The sequence below is a fragment of the Lactuca saligna genome, chromosome 4, assembly GCF_052625555.1.
Source record: "Lactuca saligna cultivar CGN05327 chromosome 4, ASM5262555v1, whole genome shotgun sequence".
NCBI lineage: Eukaryota > Viridiplantae > Streptophyta > Magnoliopsida > Asterales > Asteraceae > Lactuca > Lactuca saligna.
Genome location: NC_136420.1, coordinates 63,178,829 through 63,195,292, shown reverse-complemented (window position 1 = coordinate 63,195,292; position 16,464 = coordinate 63,178,829). Strand labels below are relative to the sequence as shown.

Below are 16,464 nucleotides of genomic sequence, written 5' to 3'. Positions count from 1 at the left end.
GAATCGGAGAGAAACCTTATGACGCTTAGATTTTATAGTGTATGAGTTCCTATCCATGTGAGTTTGTCAAAACCATAATCACAAGGTAAGGTTAGTGACAAATTCAGCCTTACATGGATTAAACTTGTTCAATCTTACTTTCTTGTCACCTTGGTAGCACAAGGCCCACCAATGCTTCCAAGTTGAACTCTGATAACTCACATGCAAATTCAACTTATTTGAAGTAGGTACAGAAATAAGAATTATGTAAACACGATAGGTTGCAAACCTTAAGTCGTGTGCTAGTGATAAATTACAGGTTTTACTCTTGATTAAATCTTGAAATTCTTTCAGGATCTTTAAGGCTCCCACTGTCCTCTTGACATATAAGTTTCCCTAGTCAAGAACCATTCCTTGACAAAACAAATATTCAAGGGATAGTGCGGATTCTTATCAAGACTAACACTTCACACAATTGGTCTTAGTTGGTCTTTAACTTACCAATCTCAAATGTACAAGAGTAGAAACATTTCACACTACATTTGATAAGTGTTTTAAACCTTACTTTGTGTCACTCAATGTTACAATCTTGGAGTATGACTCTAAGAATTGTTTTGGAACGAAGTATGACTCATCTCCTTTATCTTAACCAATCCAACAATTCATGACCTCTCTTCTTAGCCATAACAATGCACTAAGACGTCCTTAGAGTATGAATTTATGATATGGTTTCTAAATCATTAAGATGATCATAAAACTGATACTAAAGTACTCTCCCATCTTTTCAGATTTGAGAAACTTTTATCTTTCTGCCTAATTTGATTCTTCTCATTTGTTTTTTCATACATTGTAACCTTTCCAATGTTACATAATTATACTTAACCTTATAAGTATAATCATATTTACTAATCTTTATTAAATCATGACAAATCAATCTTTGTGGTGGACCTTGACCAGTGCACACCCAGTGTACCTAATTCTTTAGTCCTTCAATTGACTCACATATACATGTGATCAAAGAATTAGTCTTAATTTTTCAAAGATGAAAATTCTCATTCATCATACAATACAACTTGTATGATTCCAAGTTTCTGTCCAATTGAAACTTGGGTAATGAAAAACTTTCTTCATTTGGTAAATTCTGACACTACCACAAATGAAAGAATCAAATCCACTTTCCAATATTGCTATTACTGGAAACATATAAGCAACAATTTTCCACAGATGCCATTGTAAGGATATTTTTTAAAATAAATAAAATTAAAAAACCCTTTTTTTTTCTTTTTTTTTAAAACTTTGCGGAAAAACTTATCCTTACAATCCACATGAAAACCTTTTTGTTATCTATTCACAAGCAATATATTATAACTCCTAAGAAGTAGCTCAAGAATCCGATCTTCAAACTACGCGATAGAAATCCATCTACGCGATCAGATTCAGCATATTCTTTCTTTAAGTTTCTTTACCTTTTCTTTGATTCTTAAAACATCACCATGTGACCCAATCACATCATGTATCAAGAATCTCAGAATAGAAACTTAGCAGAGTTAGATAGTGGACTTTACCTGAAGTAGAGTCAAACTTATCGACTTTAACATCCTTAGGTAAATTATGGCATCTTTGCAACCAATGCCCCTTTCTTTGGCAATATAAACATATGGACCCTTTGATAATGGTACACGAGACTATCACAGACTTAGTTTTTCTCTTTACCATTTGGTCAACCGAGTTGACTATGGCCGGTCCCTTTCCATTGGGAAGAGAATGCTTTTCTGGATTTCCTGTGTCACTATTGTCAATGTCCATCACGTTTTGAGGAAGTTGATCTTAACAAATAGATAAGATCATTAAGGTTCTTGTCATAGTCTGTTTCATAGGTGTTCCAAAAGAACTCACTATGTGACTTAGAAAGTGATTGAACCACCAACTTTCTCAAGACTTTAACACCCAACTCTCCCGGCTTGTCAATATGTGACGACATCTACAAGATGTGACCACACCAAGACCTTTACTTGCCAATAGGGCTCGAGTGACTTTTAACTTTTCAAGAACTTGTGGGTGAGGGAGAATAATTGGAGGAGATAGAGGAAGTGAAGCATGATGTTGAGGAACATCATCTTCAAGAGATTTGGGAAGATCATAAATGTCTAAACCAGACATGTTTTGGGAGATATTCAAGATAGTTGATTTAAAGTCCTTAATATGACACCCAATATGAAATATTAAGGCTAGGACCCAACACAATATTTTATAATTTGGAAGAGGGATGCCGTAATCCAAGCTATAAAATATTTGAAGGTAGGCGAATGACGATTCACCAATTTCCACCATGAAAAACGAAATAATTTATTAGCTTTTAATTGGATTTGAAATTCCTAGATCTTTTGAGATTCATTGAACTTTTCAATGGCATGTTTCAATCTCGAGTGTGCCCTCTCAAATTTTGTGACTGGGATGCCGAGGATCACAAAACAAGGTGTGAATAACCATACCAATTCACTTGGTACCCTTAATATTATTACCTAATCAATGTGCCGGTTAACCACACACGCTCCATTGATCTATGACAAACATTAAGTCACCCTTCGTGATGCTTACTAGTCCAAGTTAGTGTGCCGGTTAACCACACACGTTCCACCAACGACTTGGTAAGGTACAAAGTGTGAATTCCATGGGCTAGCACCAAATTCACATTTTTCCTAAAGTAACTAAGATTGGGAATTATTAAGATTTTAGTTACTTAGTGTTTATCATTAATACTTTTAATGAAGGGAGAATTTAAAGTCATTGTCCTACCCGTTCGGCTAACGACCCTCCACCAGTCAAGCAAGCGGTGGGTGAGAGTGGACACCCATTAAGTCGTCATTTTATAGGCAACAACCTTATACCCACCTTATAGACCGGCTTCGTGAATGAGGCCTACTAACGGTAAAACGACTTGTTCTTATACATATATAAAACAATTAACCATTAATGTTATAAATAGTATAACTGTTGAATTTTAACTCTTTAGAATTCTAAGGGCTAACTTGGAATTAAATTATTCATAAGAGAAAACTTTTCAAATTCCAAAACTTGAGGGCAAGTTTTGAAACTATTCAAAACTAATTAATTCCATAACTTATGTGTTTAAAGTAGCTTTAATCCAAAAAAAAAAAAAAAACTCTTCAAGTTCCATAACTTATGGAAGACTTTAAACTAATAAAAGAATTAACTTTTCTTTATTTTTATAACTTATGGAATTAATTAAGGTTACACTTTATTTATTTATTTATTTATTAATGAAGTGACTCTTGAACTTTCATAACTTGAGGACAAGTTATGGAGTCATAAAAAAAATTCAATGACACAAGACTCTTCATTTTGTAACCATTACCAACTTTTATGAGTTTTATGAGTCTTTAATGTGACTCTTCATGTAACTTGAGGACAAGTTACACAAACACATTTTATACTCAACTCTTAGATTAAAATGGATTGAAAGCAATTATTTCAATTAACTTTTCTATTAATCTAAGCAACTCATAAGAACAAGATAATTCATATCAAACTTCTTCATGTAATTAGTCTAAACCTTAAACTAATACAAAACATGAATCTATTGACAATTATCTTTGAAAATGGATTAGCATGAACATTACCACATTAAAAACAAGTTTATAAGTTCAAAAACAACTTAGGGTAATGTTTCTAGTCCATTTCTAGCCAAAAACCTCGAAAATATGTTGTCTGGGGTCCAACTCGTCGAGTGCATGAACCAACTCGGCGAGTTGGATCGTTTTGATCAATTTTTAGGCATGGACTCGCCGAGTCCCTTGATGGACTCACCGAGTCTGATGATCAAACAACAACACTTTCGATTTTTTAAGCAGTTTTGCAGGTATAACAAGAAAACAAGCCTAGGCTCTGATACCACTGTTGGGTTTTGAGCATTCTAACACTCCTAAGTGTACATGCAACTCTAAATACCTTGGATCTATGTTTTCTCTATTATACATGCAAATAAGAACATCCAAGGTATTATCCTAATCTAGCATACAAAACAATGAGTGTAACAAGATAGAATACATACCTCTTTGATGTAGAAAGTCTTCATGAAGCTTGAGTGCCTAGCCCCAATAGTGTGGAAGCCTCAAATGGAATCACAATCATCAAAACACTTAGAATAACTTGAGAGAGTTCTACACTTCATGAAATCGGCAAGCCCTCTCTAGAATGATCCTAGTCGCCCATTTAGTCAAGAATAAGATCTTTATATAGTGTTACAATTAAGGTAAATCCTTAATTGTCATGGCTTTCCATTTCCTTGGATCCATGGGTTCAAATACACCATGGAGCATCCATGGACCATCCTATGGGTTTTAGCCCAACTTGATTATCCATGGAGCATTAGCCCACTATATAAGTATGGATGATTTACACAATCAACCCATATATTTAATTAGTCTTCTTTTGATCACTTAATTAATCCTAGATTAATTCTTGATCAATACTAATTAAATAATCTTATTATTCTTATTATTAATATACTAGAACTTATAATATATTAATAACCATAAGTGTCTTATTTCTCTCATTATAGTCTATCCAAGTGCATGATGGTATGCAACCCAAATGGACCATGCCGGGTCGGGTCAAGTCTTACCAATTATAGTTATGGACTTAGACATTAATCCAACACTTCTACCAACACCTGATATGTTATGTTAGAAGACCTTTTGATAATAATTAGTTATGTTAGCACATTAACTAAAAAGGGAAATGACACATTGGCCCAACAATGTATTTTGAATTTGTCGAATCAATCCATTATCTTATTTTCAGGCTTTATAAGGGGATAAACTCTATTTTGATATATCTTTTGTAGTCCCTCTATTATATATTAGCCAATTTCATTGTTCCAATTAAGCATTTTTCCATTTAAAATTCAAAATCACATTTTGACCATTTGTTCATTTCTCAAAATCCATTTATCACTCAAAATCGGAGAGATATAACCACCAAACAAACCAAACACACCCGACGATCTATGTTTAACCAAAAAATTATAACTTCTTTGCAATTGATTAAATGGCCATGGAGTGTGATCTGTCCATAAATCAATTACAAACACCCCAAAAAACACATATTTTAATCATAAAGAACACATTCATGAATAATGAAAACTAATAAGGAATACCTCAACAAGCTAACATCATATTTATCACCAAATTTCTCATTAAACACCCACTTAATTGCTTCAGTAGAAGCTTACTGATGTCCACCACTTGTGTCGCACATCAAAATGAGCATTTTTTTTCTTACCATTAGACTCAGAACCACTCAAAGGCAATGTTTCATACTCCAAAACGGCACCATTGTCTTCTAATCAACTAATATTCTCTGAACTAAGCTTAATAGAAGCAAACCTAAGTGGAATATTGTCGCAATGAAACCTAACAAACTTATTAAACTCATTTAAGAACTTATTGGTACTCAAAGTGCCTCTAGTTCATGAACTTATTGAACCCACAACTTTTAATGATTTCCTTCTCCTACTAGCCCAAAATTTCCCAACTTTTTTGTTGCACTGCACAAAACTACAGAGAATCGAATAATACGCATCTAAGTCAAACATTTAGAGTAGGAATCAAATGCGAAGTTAGTCAATTTGCATACAAATTTGACGACATTATTGGTTTCTAAACTTACCGATGGATGAAGATGGTTGCATAGTTATTACCTTCTAATTCTTCTAATTCTTAAGTAATAAAGTCATATACCGTAAAAACGGGAAACACGTATTCTTTTTTCTTTTCGAGAAAGAAAAAGATTTGAGAGATGAAAGTTACAAAAACCCCAACTGGGTTGGAATGAATTTATAGGAAAACAGATAAGTTCATGATTTTTGAAGAGACGAAGAGAAATATGAAGAGGGGCTTGCAACCATATAGATAAGATTTAGGAACATAGGTAATATTTAATTGATTTAGAAGCTATATATCCTTTTTTGAGAGGATTTAGAAGGTATGTCAATAAAAAGAAAGACTCATTGTGAAAGGGAAATGCGTTAACAAATCTCATCCATTTTGATTTTTACTTTTAAATGGAAAAATGTTTAAGTGGCACATGAAACAGACTAATATATGTTAGAATAACTAAAAAGACATGTCACTTCAAAGTTTATTTCCTCATAAAAACACGAAAATAAGTTAAAAGACTGATTCGATAAATTCGAAATACATCATTTGGCCGATGTGTCATTTCCCCTAAGTAAAACCAAACAAAAAAAATATCACTTATAGAATTATTTATTTAACAGATGTTTAACAAAACTTATTTAAAATCACTTTTAACTTTTAACGTATAGCTTATTGACTTATAACGCTATCAAAACAGAGTTTGTTAAAAATGATTGCTTAAGCTTACCCGGTGTCAAAACAATACAAGCTTATTAACTTATTACGTATATATTTGTGTCGATATAGGTTTAGGTTAAGAGGTATATTTGTCAATTTTTTTGAATGGTGAAATAAAAAGTTTTGATAAGTAATGGGTAAAATTGACTTATAAAAAAAATGATTTATTGGAGGTTCCAAACAGTTGTAACCTGTTTTTTAAAAAGCTTTTATCTAAATATTTTTTTTAATTATATCAGTGTGGAACCGGTAAATAAGTAAAAAAAAAATCTATTTACTAATCTTTGCCAAATTCCCTCTTAATTTTCTTTTAGTTGGGATGGATATAACCTTTTATTTATTCCACTCAACTAAAATATATAAAAGGAATTGAATAACAAAACTTTCATTTACTTTCCAAATGATATCAAATAGTTTCATTGTTTTTTTATATATTGTGAAAATATTCATTGTCTTTTATTCAAATAGTCATAGGTTTGTATTTTTCTTACTCAATAATATCTATTGGCTGACAAAATTGCCTTGTCGACATACATCTTACAAGGGCAATGTTGTAAGTTCACATAGCTCATTTGCATTGCTTATTAGGTAGTAGCAGCAAATATAAAGACATGACAGGCAAACGGACTCCCACACTACTCTTCAATGACAAATCCTTCTTCTTCATTTTCGTTCTCCTTTATAACAGGCTTCATTACTTTACAGCTATTATGGACTTCTACCTGTTATGCAAGTGGATGCTATACTTCAATAATCAGTTTTGGCGACTCCCTAGCAGATACGGGTAACCTAAAACAACTTGACTCGATCAAGAACGAACCACCACTCCATTTCTTTTTGCCCCCGTATGGTGAAACCTTTTTTCATAAACCCACTGGTCGTTGCTCTAATGGTCGTCTCATCATTGATTTCATTGGTAAGCACTTTCGGCATCTCACTTCCGCTTCTCTATTTCATGTATATATACATATCATGTGTAGAATCTTTATTTCGGCATCTATGAGAAGTGAAAACTGCAACAATCTTGAATTCTGGTGATCTGAATGATCATCATTTTACATAATCTGTGAGTGTCGGTCAATGTGCCTGACAATGGCAATAATGTCACGCTAGGGCCTACTGATTCTTGCCTTTGTAGATAATTACGAATACGTTGTGAGGCCTAAAATTTCGTACTTTTTAAAAGGCAAACAAATATAATTGGTGGTAGTGGACTTTTATATATAGTTGCTATAATTGGTTGTTAAGCCTATTGGTTGAGCGATGAAACACTCAAATGTCTAGTATTCAAATGCCGGTGACGCATTTGAAATATTATCAGTGTTCTGTGATCAGGTTCGGCTTTGAAGGGGTAGGGGTAGGTGTACAGGGCGTACGATCAGGTTTGGCCCTGAAGGGGCAGGGTAGGGGTAGGGGTACAGGGTGTACGACTGCACAAGGTTTGAAAAAATTAAGGTTTGGTTTTTAGCCAAGTTATATACTAATATATTTATTAAATATAGTTTAATCCAAAGACATATCTGAAATTAGTTTGGTTTACTTGGTCTTATAAGTGCATTCACTTTATACAAATACGAGAGTGTTTCGATTCTTCTTTTTAACAAAACATTTTACATTGATTGCTTTATACTCCTTCGTTCAAAAAATTATTGTTCATATTTGATTTTTTTGTCTCTTTTATTCAACTTTGACTTTAAATGATTTATTTTTTGTTATATAATTTTTTTATACAAAATATATAAATAGATTGTTTTTTAAATGTATTTTCATTGTCATAAGTTTTTATCAAAAATTATATAATTCAAATAAATTTATTTATTGTCAAAATTTATATAGAAAGACTTCAAAAATCAAACATCAAAAATAATAAAATTTGCCTCTTATCAAAAGCTTGTTCGTAATTTAACTGCAAGACTGGATCCTTTTTTTGTCGTGTGTCCATTTTGGACCACATTTCATATCGAGGGACCACGCCAGTGAGTGAAATATTCCTAGCTCCATGTAGGTTTTATTATTTTATTGTTACCTCCCAAATTTAGTTCAACCTATTAGCATTTCGATGCTTTTCTTTACAATGTATACATATACGAATTTGTTCCAAAGTATGAATAAAATTGGCCTTTTTTATTTGGTGTGTGAGCTAACATCTTAATATCTTATCCAAAATAGCTGGGTCCAATTTGATAGACAACTTTTTTTTCAAAAGTTTCATATAGATAATTTTGTTCTCACAAGTCATATGATTATACAACATTAATATCTATTCTACTACCTTTTTTTTTAATATGGGTATAAGATTTATTATAGTATTAATAGATGTTCCTCATATATAATAATCAAAAACAATTATGTATATAGAGCCTATTTTTACTTTTGCATATAGGATCTTAAAAATCAACAACCGCCTGTCTACGATTGACCTCCCGAATGGGCCTCAGATGGATTGACATGGACGGTTTACTATTATTTACTTGATATAACAAAGAACAAGTAAGTTGGCCAAGCATAGTAATTATTTATTTTTATATTTTTAACCACACTAAATTTATGTAAATAAGCTTGAGAGAGCAAGAGAGGCTAGAAAGTAAAGGCCAAACCAATTAATTAACTAATTACATACCTAAAAATAATAAAAAGAATATCCGATTATATATATAAATTCTTTTTTGTATTATGTACGGATTACATAAAGCATGAAATGGTTTTGTTTATTTGTGAAGCTGAAGGTATTAGGCTACCATTGGTACAACCATTTGTTGGTGCCAAGGGAAACCGTCTGATGGAATCCCGACCAGGAGTAAATTTTGCAGTGGTGGGGGCAACCGCATTGGATTCTTCATTCCATGAAGCTAGAGGGGTTGAAAATCCTTTGACAAATTCATCTTTAAGAGTTCAGTTGGATTGGTTCAAACAATCGTTGCAATCTATTTGTCTCAATGCTCAAGGTAACAAATCAAACAAGCATGCATTTAAATATGCACAAAATTAAGGATCGATTCCTACTTTCTTAACTATAGGTCCACACATCCCAAAAATATCGACTTATATGTTAGTAAATGTTGCAGATTGTAAGCACTTAATTGAACGTTCTTTGATACTCATGGGTGAGATTGGAGGAAACGACTTCAATCACGCATTACAATCAGGAAAGTCTATCGATGAGGTTGAAACCTACATTCCATATGTTATTGAGGCCATCGGCTCAACAATTAATGTAAGTTGATGCACATTTGCTTTTTATGTCTTCATCGTATATATATTTAAATGCAGACAAAACATGATTGAGATTTTTTAAACGGTTTGGAAACTTCGTTAGGCTTTTAAGTCATTTTCCCTATGTAAAACATTGAGAGTGGCTTAATTAACTTTATAGTTATATGGAAACACAGGAACTTATTGATCTAGGGGCCAAGACATTACTTGTTCCAGGAAACCTACCAATTGGATGCTCTGCGGTGTATTTAACAATGTATTATGGCTCTGATAAAGGAGAGTATGATAATTCAACTGGTTGCCTTATTCGGTTGAATAAGCTTTCTTTGTATCACAATGAACTTCTACAAATAGAGTTAAACCAAATCAGAGAGCGTCATCCTGATGTCATAATCATCTATGCTGACTACTATAATGCAGCCATGCAAATCTTTCGCTCTCCAAAGAAATATGGTACATAAAAACACATCTTAGTTTTAATCCCATGCAATAACATTAAAACTTGTAATGTTATGATAAGCTTTGGGAATGACACTAGATATATATTGTACAAAATAAATAAGTTTAGGGTTATATTGGTTGATATTACCACATGTGATTAGGGCTGTAAACGAACCAAACAAACACGAACAAGGCTTGTTCATGTTTGTTTGTTTAGGTTTAACCTAACTAACAAACGAACACGAACGCTTAAACAAACATGTTTTCTTGTTTGTGTTTGTTTGTTTAAAAATTACATTGTTTGTGTTTGTTTTTGTTTGTTTGTTAAGATGTTTTTTTAATTTTACCAACCTTCATTGTTTTTCTAATTTTCATCGTTTGTGCATTTAATAGTTAAGAATTATATGTTATTCTATGTTACTATATGATTGTGATTGATGATTCACACGGATTTAAATTTTAGTATACCTTTTATATATATATATATATATATATATATATATATATATATATATATATATATATATATATATATATATATATTAACAAATATTAACGAACGTTCATGAACTTAAATAAACGAACGAGACCAATGCTCATGTTTGTTTGTTTAACTAAACAAACATAAAATTTTGTTTGTGTTTGTTTGTTTATTATATAAACAAACATAAACGAACATTTTACCGAACGAACTACAAACGGTTTGTCAAACGTTTGGTTCATTTACAGCCCTACATGTGATGCTTACAAGATATATTTATATGTTGTAGGATTCACAAATGGAGCTTTAAAGGCATGTTGTGGTGGTGGAGGACCGTTTAACTACAACTCATCCGTACCATGTGCACACCCCGCTTCAAATTTATGTCTTCAACCACATACGTATGTCAATTGGGATGGACTACACTTAACGGAAGCTGCATATAAATTTATCTATAAGAGCTTATTTCAAGGGCCATACACTATGCCACAATTTAATCATGTGTGTAGTACCCAAGGTTTAGAAGAGGTGGTCGGATTATCGAGTTCTATGTAAGCAAGTGACAGAAATTTATTAATTCTTATCCGAGTTCTATGGAAAGATATTTCCATATATAATTTATTGCAAAGTAGTATAATTTATATGTCCATATATATATAACTTATTGCAATGGAGTATAATTTATGTTATTAAATCTAAATGTATGTTTGTGTTAGCTAAATCCGTGAACATATACAAATACAATATGCAAAGAAGAATAAAAGACCACGGAGATTTACATGGTTCACAGTATACTAGTAATTTTCTTTTTATTTTATTTTTATTTTTTTGTAAACATGACAATAGCATTAAAAAGGCCAGTTGACTAGCGGCTATCAAAAACAGAGATTACTTTGTCAATAAAGCGGAGCATAAATCACACATCCAAGTATTCGGGCTATTTTGAATTTCCTATACCCGCTAGAAACCCACATATGAGAATAGACATACACTTAAAGTTTTAAAGTAAATATTTTCACATTGCCCTTTTACTTTACTGAAGGAAATTCCATATTTAGCAGACCAAATAACCTAGACATCAATTGCTGCAACACGGCAGAAACAATTAGCATCTTTAAAAATTATTTGGCCATCTATAGCTTGCATCCGCTCAACCTTATTGAGCACCTAATCAAATTCGATACTAATATGTCCAATGACTTTTGATTGAATATAGGATACAATACAAGAATATATACGGAGAGATACAACTCTAATGCGCCTATTCACAATATATAATAATAGGCTATACATGGAATACAAACGTTAACACTAACATCCCCCACAGTTTGAACAATGATATGAATAAGACGTTAACACTAACATCCCCTTGCAGTTTGAACGGGATATAAATGTTTAAACTTGATCGGAAGTCTAAAAAAAGGGACGACGGAAGTCCTTTGGTGAAGATGTCAACATACTGAGCAAAAGAAGATACATGAAGTACACGACTTTGGCTCCGAGCAAACTTGGTCACTAACAAAATGTATATCAATCTCTGTGTGTTTTGTTCGTTGATGATTAACCGGCTTTGCAGACATGTACACAACACCGATGTTGTCGCAATAAACAATGGTTGCTTTGGTTGTTGGGCAGCGTAGCTCACATAGTAGATTAAGAATCCAACTTGTTTCTGAAACTGCATTGGCAACTCCTCGATATTCGGCCTCTGTGATGGAACAAGAAACAACACATTGGCTTTTTGAGGCACAAGAGATGAGGTTGTCTCCAAGAAAAACACAATACTCGGATGTGGAGCGACGTGTAAAGGGGCATCCCCCACAGTCTGCATCAAAATAGGCAACAATATTAGTATTAGGGGATATGTGAATTTGAAGATCATGGTCAATAATGCCCCGAATGTACCGAAGAATACGCTTGAGAGCATGAAGGGGCTGCTTTTAAGGATCACACATGTAGAGATAGTTTGTTGAATAGCAAAGGTAATGTTAGGTCTGGTAAAAGTCAGGTACTGAACACCAATAAGATTGTGATATAGAGTGAGATCTGAGATAGGAGGTCCGGATGACTGAAGCTTGTGAAGAGGTTCAGCAGGAGTCTGACATGGATTACAATTCAACATTTTTGCCCATTCCAAATGTCGGTAGCATACTTTCGTTGCGATATAAAGAGACATGTATCTTATTGAACTGCAGATATACAAAGAAAATAGTGAAGTTGCCCGAGGTCAGTCATGGGGAACTCATAACTAAGCAAGTGTTGATTTGCTGAAGAAGAAGTATGGTAGAAGTTGTCAAAATGATGTCATCTACATATAGAAGTAGATATGTTGTGGCTGTCACAATCTACACGATGAAGAGAGATGGATCTGTATGACTTTGTTGAAAACCAATGTGTTGGTGATTTTATATCATCAAATATTATTTAAGTGTAATAGGATTAAATTTGTTGACCAAAAGTGATCTTGTTGAATATTGAACAAGTTAGGATGATGTAGGAGTGCACACTTGTTCAAGTTTTTCAAGATTTAAAGTACATTGCTATTTAGGGGCGAAGCCCCTAAACGAACGGGGGTTCGGGGGCAGCGCCCCTGGGAGCCGGGTCCCAGGGGCGGCAGCCCCTGGCGAGGTCCAAGGGGCAAAGCCCCTGGCTGGCATCTAAGAAACAAACTTGTATTACTAACTCAACCAGGGAGTCTGAGTTTGTTGCATTGTCTGCTGCTGGTAAAGAAGCTGAGTGGTTAAGGAATTTGATTTATGAAATTCCTTTATGGCCCAAACCGATATCTACCATTTCTATCAGATGTGATAGTGCCGCAACCTTGGCTAAGGCTTATAGTCAAGTGTACAATGGAAAGTCTAGACATTTAGGTGTTAGACATAGTATGATTCGTGAGCTCATCATGACTGGCGTGATATCTGTGGAGTTTGTAAGAACTCAGTTGAATTTAGCCGATCATCTAACCAAAGGGTTAGCAAGAGATCTTGTGCACAAGGCGGCTATAGGGATGGGTTTAAAGTCCACTTAAAATCTTTTATATTAAGATACCCAATTCCCATCTAATGCAATATTAGATGTTGAATTCAATGTGGAAAGCTTAATACTTGAAGATTGGAACACATTTTTATGATCATCCCAAGGTATGTGTTCAGTACTGCAAGTTAAGGAGGTTGAAAATTTATTTCTTAATAGTTCTTTGAAAAAATTGCATTTGCAGGTGCAAGAATAAAAGAACTACCTATATAAGCATGAAGTTTAGCTACTTCAAAAAGTTGGGACTTGGCTTTGATATGCTTATTGAAGGATGGGACACAAGCTAGTTAAATATAGTGTCAAGTTAGAAATTATGAGAATGTAAACTGGTGTGTGTATTATCTTCATGTATTCACTTTGAATAGAAAGGGTTCAATCCTTAGAGACACCCTGATATTCAAATATTTGGATTGAGTAATATACTAATATGAAATTCAATCGTCACGGCATTTCATTTATGCATCAGTTTGTTATTGTTTATGTTTTGTTTTTAAGTTTAATCAGGATTACACTTAAATGGGGGAGGTTTGTTGGTGATTTTATATCATCAAATATTATTTAAGTGTAATAGGATTAAATTTGTTGACCAAAAGTGATCTTGTTGAATATTGAACAAGTTAGGATGGTGTAGGAGTGCACACTTGTTCAAGTTTTTCAAGATTTAAAGTACATTGCTATTTAGGGGCGAAGCCCCTAAACGAACGGGGGTCTGGGGGCAGCGCCCCTGGCGGGGTCCAAGGGGCAAAGCCCCTAGCTGGGATCGAGCTGCCAGGTCAGCGCGTAAATTTTTTATTTGGACTATGTTGCAATATTAAAAATTGCATCAAAAATCCAATTTTAGAAAGCTGATCCTTTATTCCATGACATCCGTTTAATGATAGTTTGGTAGTTTTATGACAGTTTGTAACTGTCTGTTGACAGTTTTCAGACAGGATTGATATATCCGTTTTTTGGTCAATATTCTGGTACATGTTGAAGAACATTTTTCATATACATTCTCAGATTTCATTCTCTGAATTTCATCCTATTAAGTGTTCGATCTGTACCATCGAAATACTTCAATTTGATAGTGAATCACGACTTTCAGAGAATCCAAGCAATCTATTCATCCTTTTTTTTTCTAACAAAAATTGAAGTATTCTGTAATCATGGCAAGTGGTGATTCTGTGAAGGATATGACAAGCAAGTTTAACAAATTGAACAAGTTTGAAGGGCAAGATTTTCGTAGATGGCAGAAGAAGATGCACTTTCTCCTTACCACTCTGAAAGTGGTGTATGTTCTTAGTACACCCATGCCAGTCTTACCAGAATCTGTTGAAGATGAACCTTTGGAGGCAACAAGAAGGAGATCAAAGTGGGAAAATGATGATTACATATGTCGTGGTCATATTCTCAATGGTATGTCTGACTCTCTTTTTGATATCTATCAAAATTTCGAATCTGCAAAAGAACTTTGGGATTCTCTTGAAACCAAATACATGGCTGAAGATTCTTCTAGCAAGAAGTTTCTTGTCAGTAATTTTATGGGTTACAAGATGATTGACTCCAGGCCTGTTATGGAACAATTCCATGAAATGTTAAGGATCCTAGGACAGTTTGTTCAACATAATCTGAAAATGGATGAAGCCATTGTTCTGGCTGTGATAATTGACAAACTGCCCCCTTCCTGGAAAGATTTTAAACATAATCTAAAACATAACAAAGAGGAATTAACTTTGACTCAACTTGGAAGTCATTTACGGATTGAAGAGTCCTTGAGGACTCAAGAACTTGATAACAATCCTAAAGGCAAGAACCAATTTGGTTCCTCTTCTGTGAACATGGTGGAAGGAGAAAGTTCAAAGAATCCCAAGAAGTCTAATGGAAAAAGGAAGTTTAAAGGAAAAGATGACAAGTCTTCCAACAAGAAGGCTAAGTTGGTTTGTTGTAATTGTAACAAACCGGGTCACTTCAAGAAAGATTGTCGTCTTCGCAAAGTGAATAAGGATGGTGCTGGACCAAGTGGATCCAAGGATCCAGAAAAGCAACAAGGTCAGATTTCTGTTTCATTGCAGAATTCTAAATATATTCAGAATTATATTTCTGTGATTTCTGAAGCATTTTATGTGCAGGATGATAAAGTTGCATGGTGGGTTGATTCGGGAGCAACAAGTCATGTTTGTAAAGATCTATATTGGTTCAAGGACTTTCAACCAATTGAAGATGGATCTGTTGTGAAGATGGGAAATGTTGCAACTGAACCAATCAAGGGCATAGGATCTGTTTTACTTACTTTTACTTCTGGGAAATGTTTGTGTTTAAACAATGCTTTATATGTTCCAGGGATTCGTAAGAATCTCGCGTCTGAAATTGTATTAAATAATTGTGGTTACAAACAAGTGTTAGAAAGTGACAAGTATATCTTGTCAAGACATGGTTCTTTTATAGGATTTGGATATGTATGTAATGGAATGATTAGGCTTAACATTAATTATCCTTTTAGTGATAATTCTATTTGCATGGCTTCTAGTAGTACTAGCAATAATTTTTACAAATCTGAATTATGGCATGCTAGACTAGGACACATTCATTATAAGAGATTAAAAGACATGTCTAAAATGAGTTTAATTCCTGCTTTTGATATGCAAAATAATGGAAAATGTAAAACATGCATGCTAACTAAAATCACTAGACAACCTTTCAAAGATGTTGTTAGGGAAAGCAAGGTGTTGGATCTTATACATAGTGATTTATGTGATTTCCATGCAACACCTTCCCTTGGAAACAAGAAGTATGTTGTTACTTTCATTGATGATGCATCTAGATATTGTTATATCTATTTGCTACATTCTAAGGATGAAGCACTTGATAAATTTAAAATTTATAAACAAGTTGAGCTTCATAAAAATGAATTAATAAAAGTATTGCGTACTGATAGAG

General features: G+C 33.6%; 1 protein-coding gene across 1 annotated transcript; it reads left to right on the top strand.

Moving 5' to 3' along the window:
- The first annotated feature begins 6,990 nt into the window (after nucleotides 1–6,990).
- On the top strand, nucleotides 6,991–11,129 carry LOC145042002 (GDSL esterase/lipase At1g28570-like). Its single transcript, XM_078990286.1, has 5 exons — nucleotides 6,991–7,293; nucleotides 9,098–9,322; nucleotides 9,443–9,591; nucleotides 9,767–10,043; nucleotides 10,802–11,129. The coding sequence occupies exons 1-5, from the start codon at nucleotides 7,023–7,025 to the stop codon at nucleotides 11,065–11,067; spliced, it is 1,188 nt and encodes a 395-aa protein (XP_078846412.1). The 5' UTR covers nucleotides 6,991–7,022; the 3' UTR covers nucleotides 11,068–11,129.
- The last annotated feature ends 5,335 nt before the right edge of the window (nucleotides 11,130–16,464 follow it).

Coding starts and splice junctions, on each gene's coding strand:
- LOC145042002 (XM_078990286.1), top strand. CDS start 7,023: ATGACAAATCCTTCTTCTTCATTTTCGTTCTCCTTTATAACAGGCTTC. Junction 7,294..9,097: donor TCTCATCATTGATTTCATTG/GTAAGCACTTTC, acceptor TTATTTGTGAAG/CTGAAGGTATTAGGCTACCA. Junction 10,044..10,801: donor TCGCTCTCCAAAGAAATATG/GTACATAAAAAC, acceptor TATATGTTGTAG/GATTCACAAATGGAGCTTTA.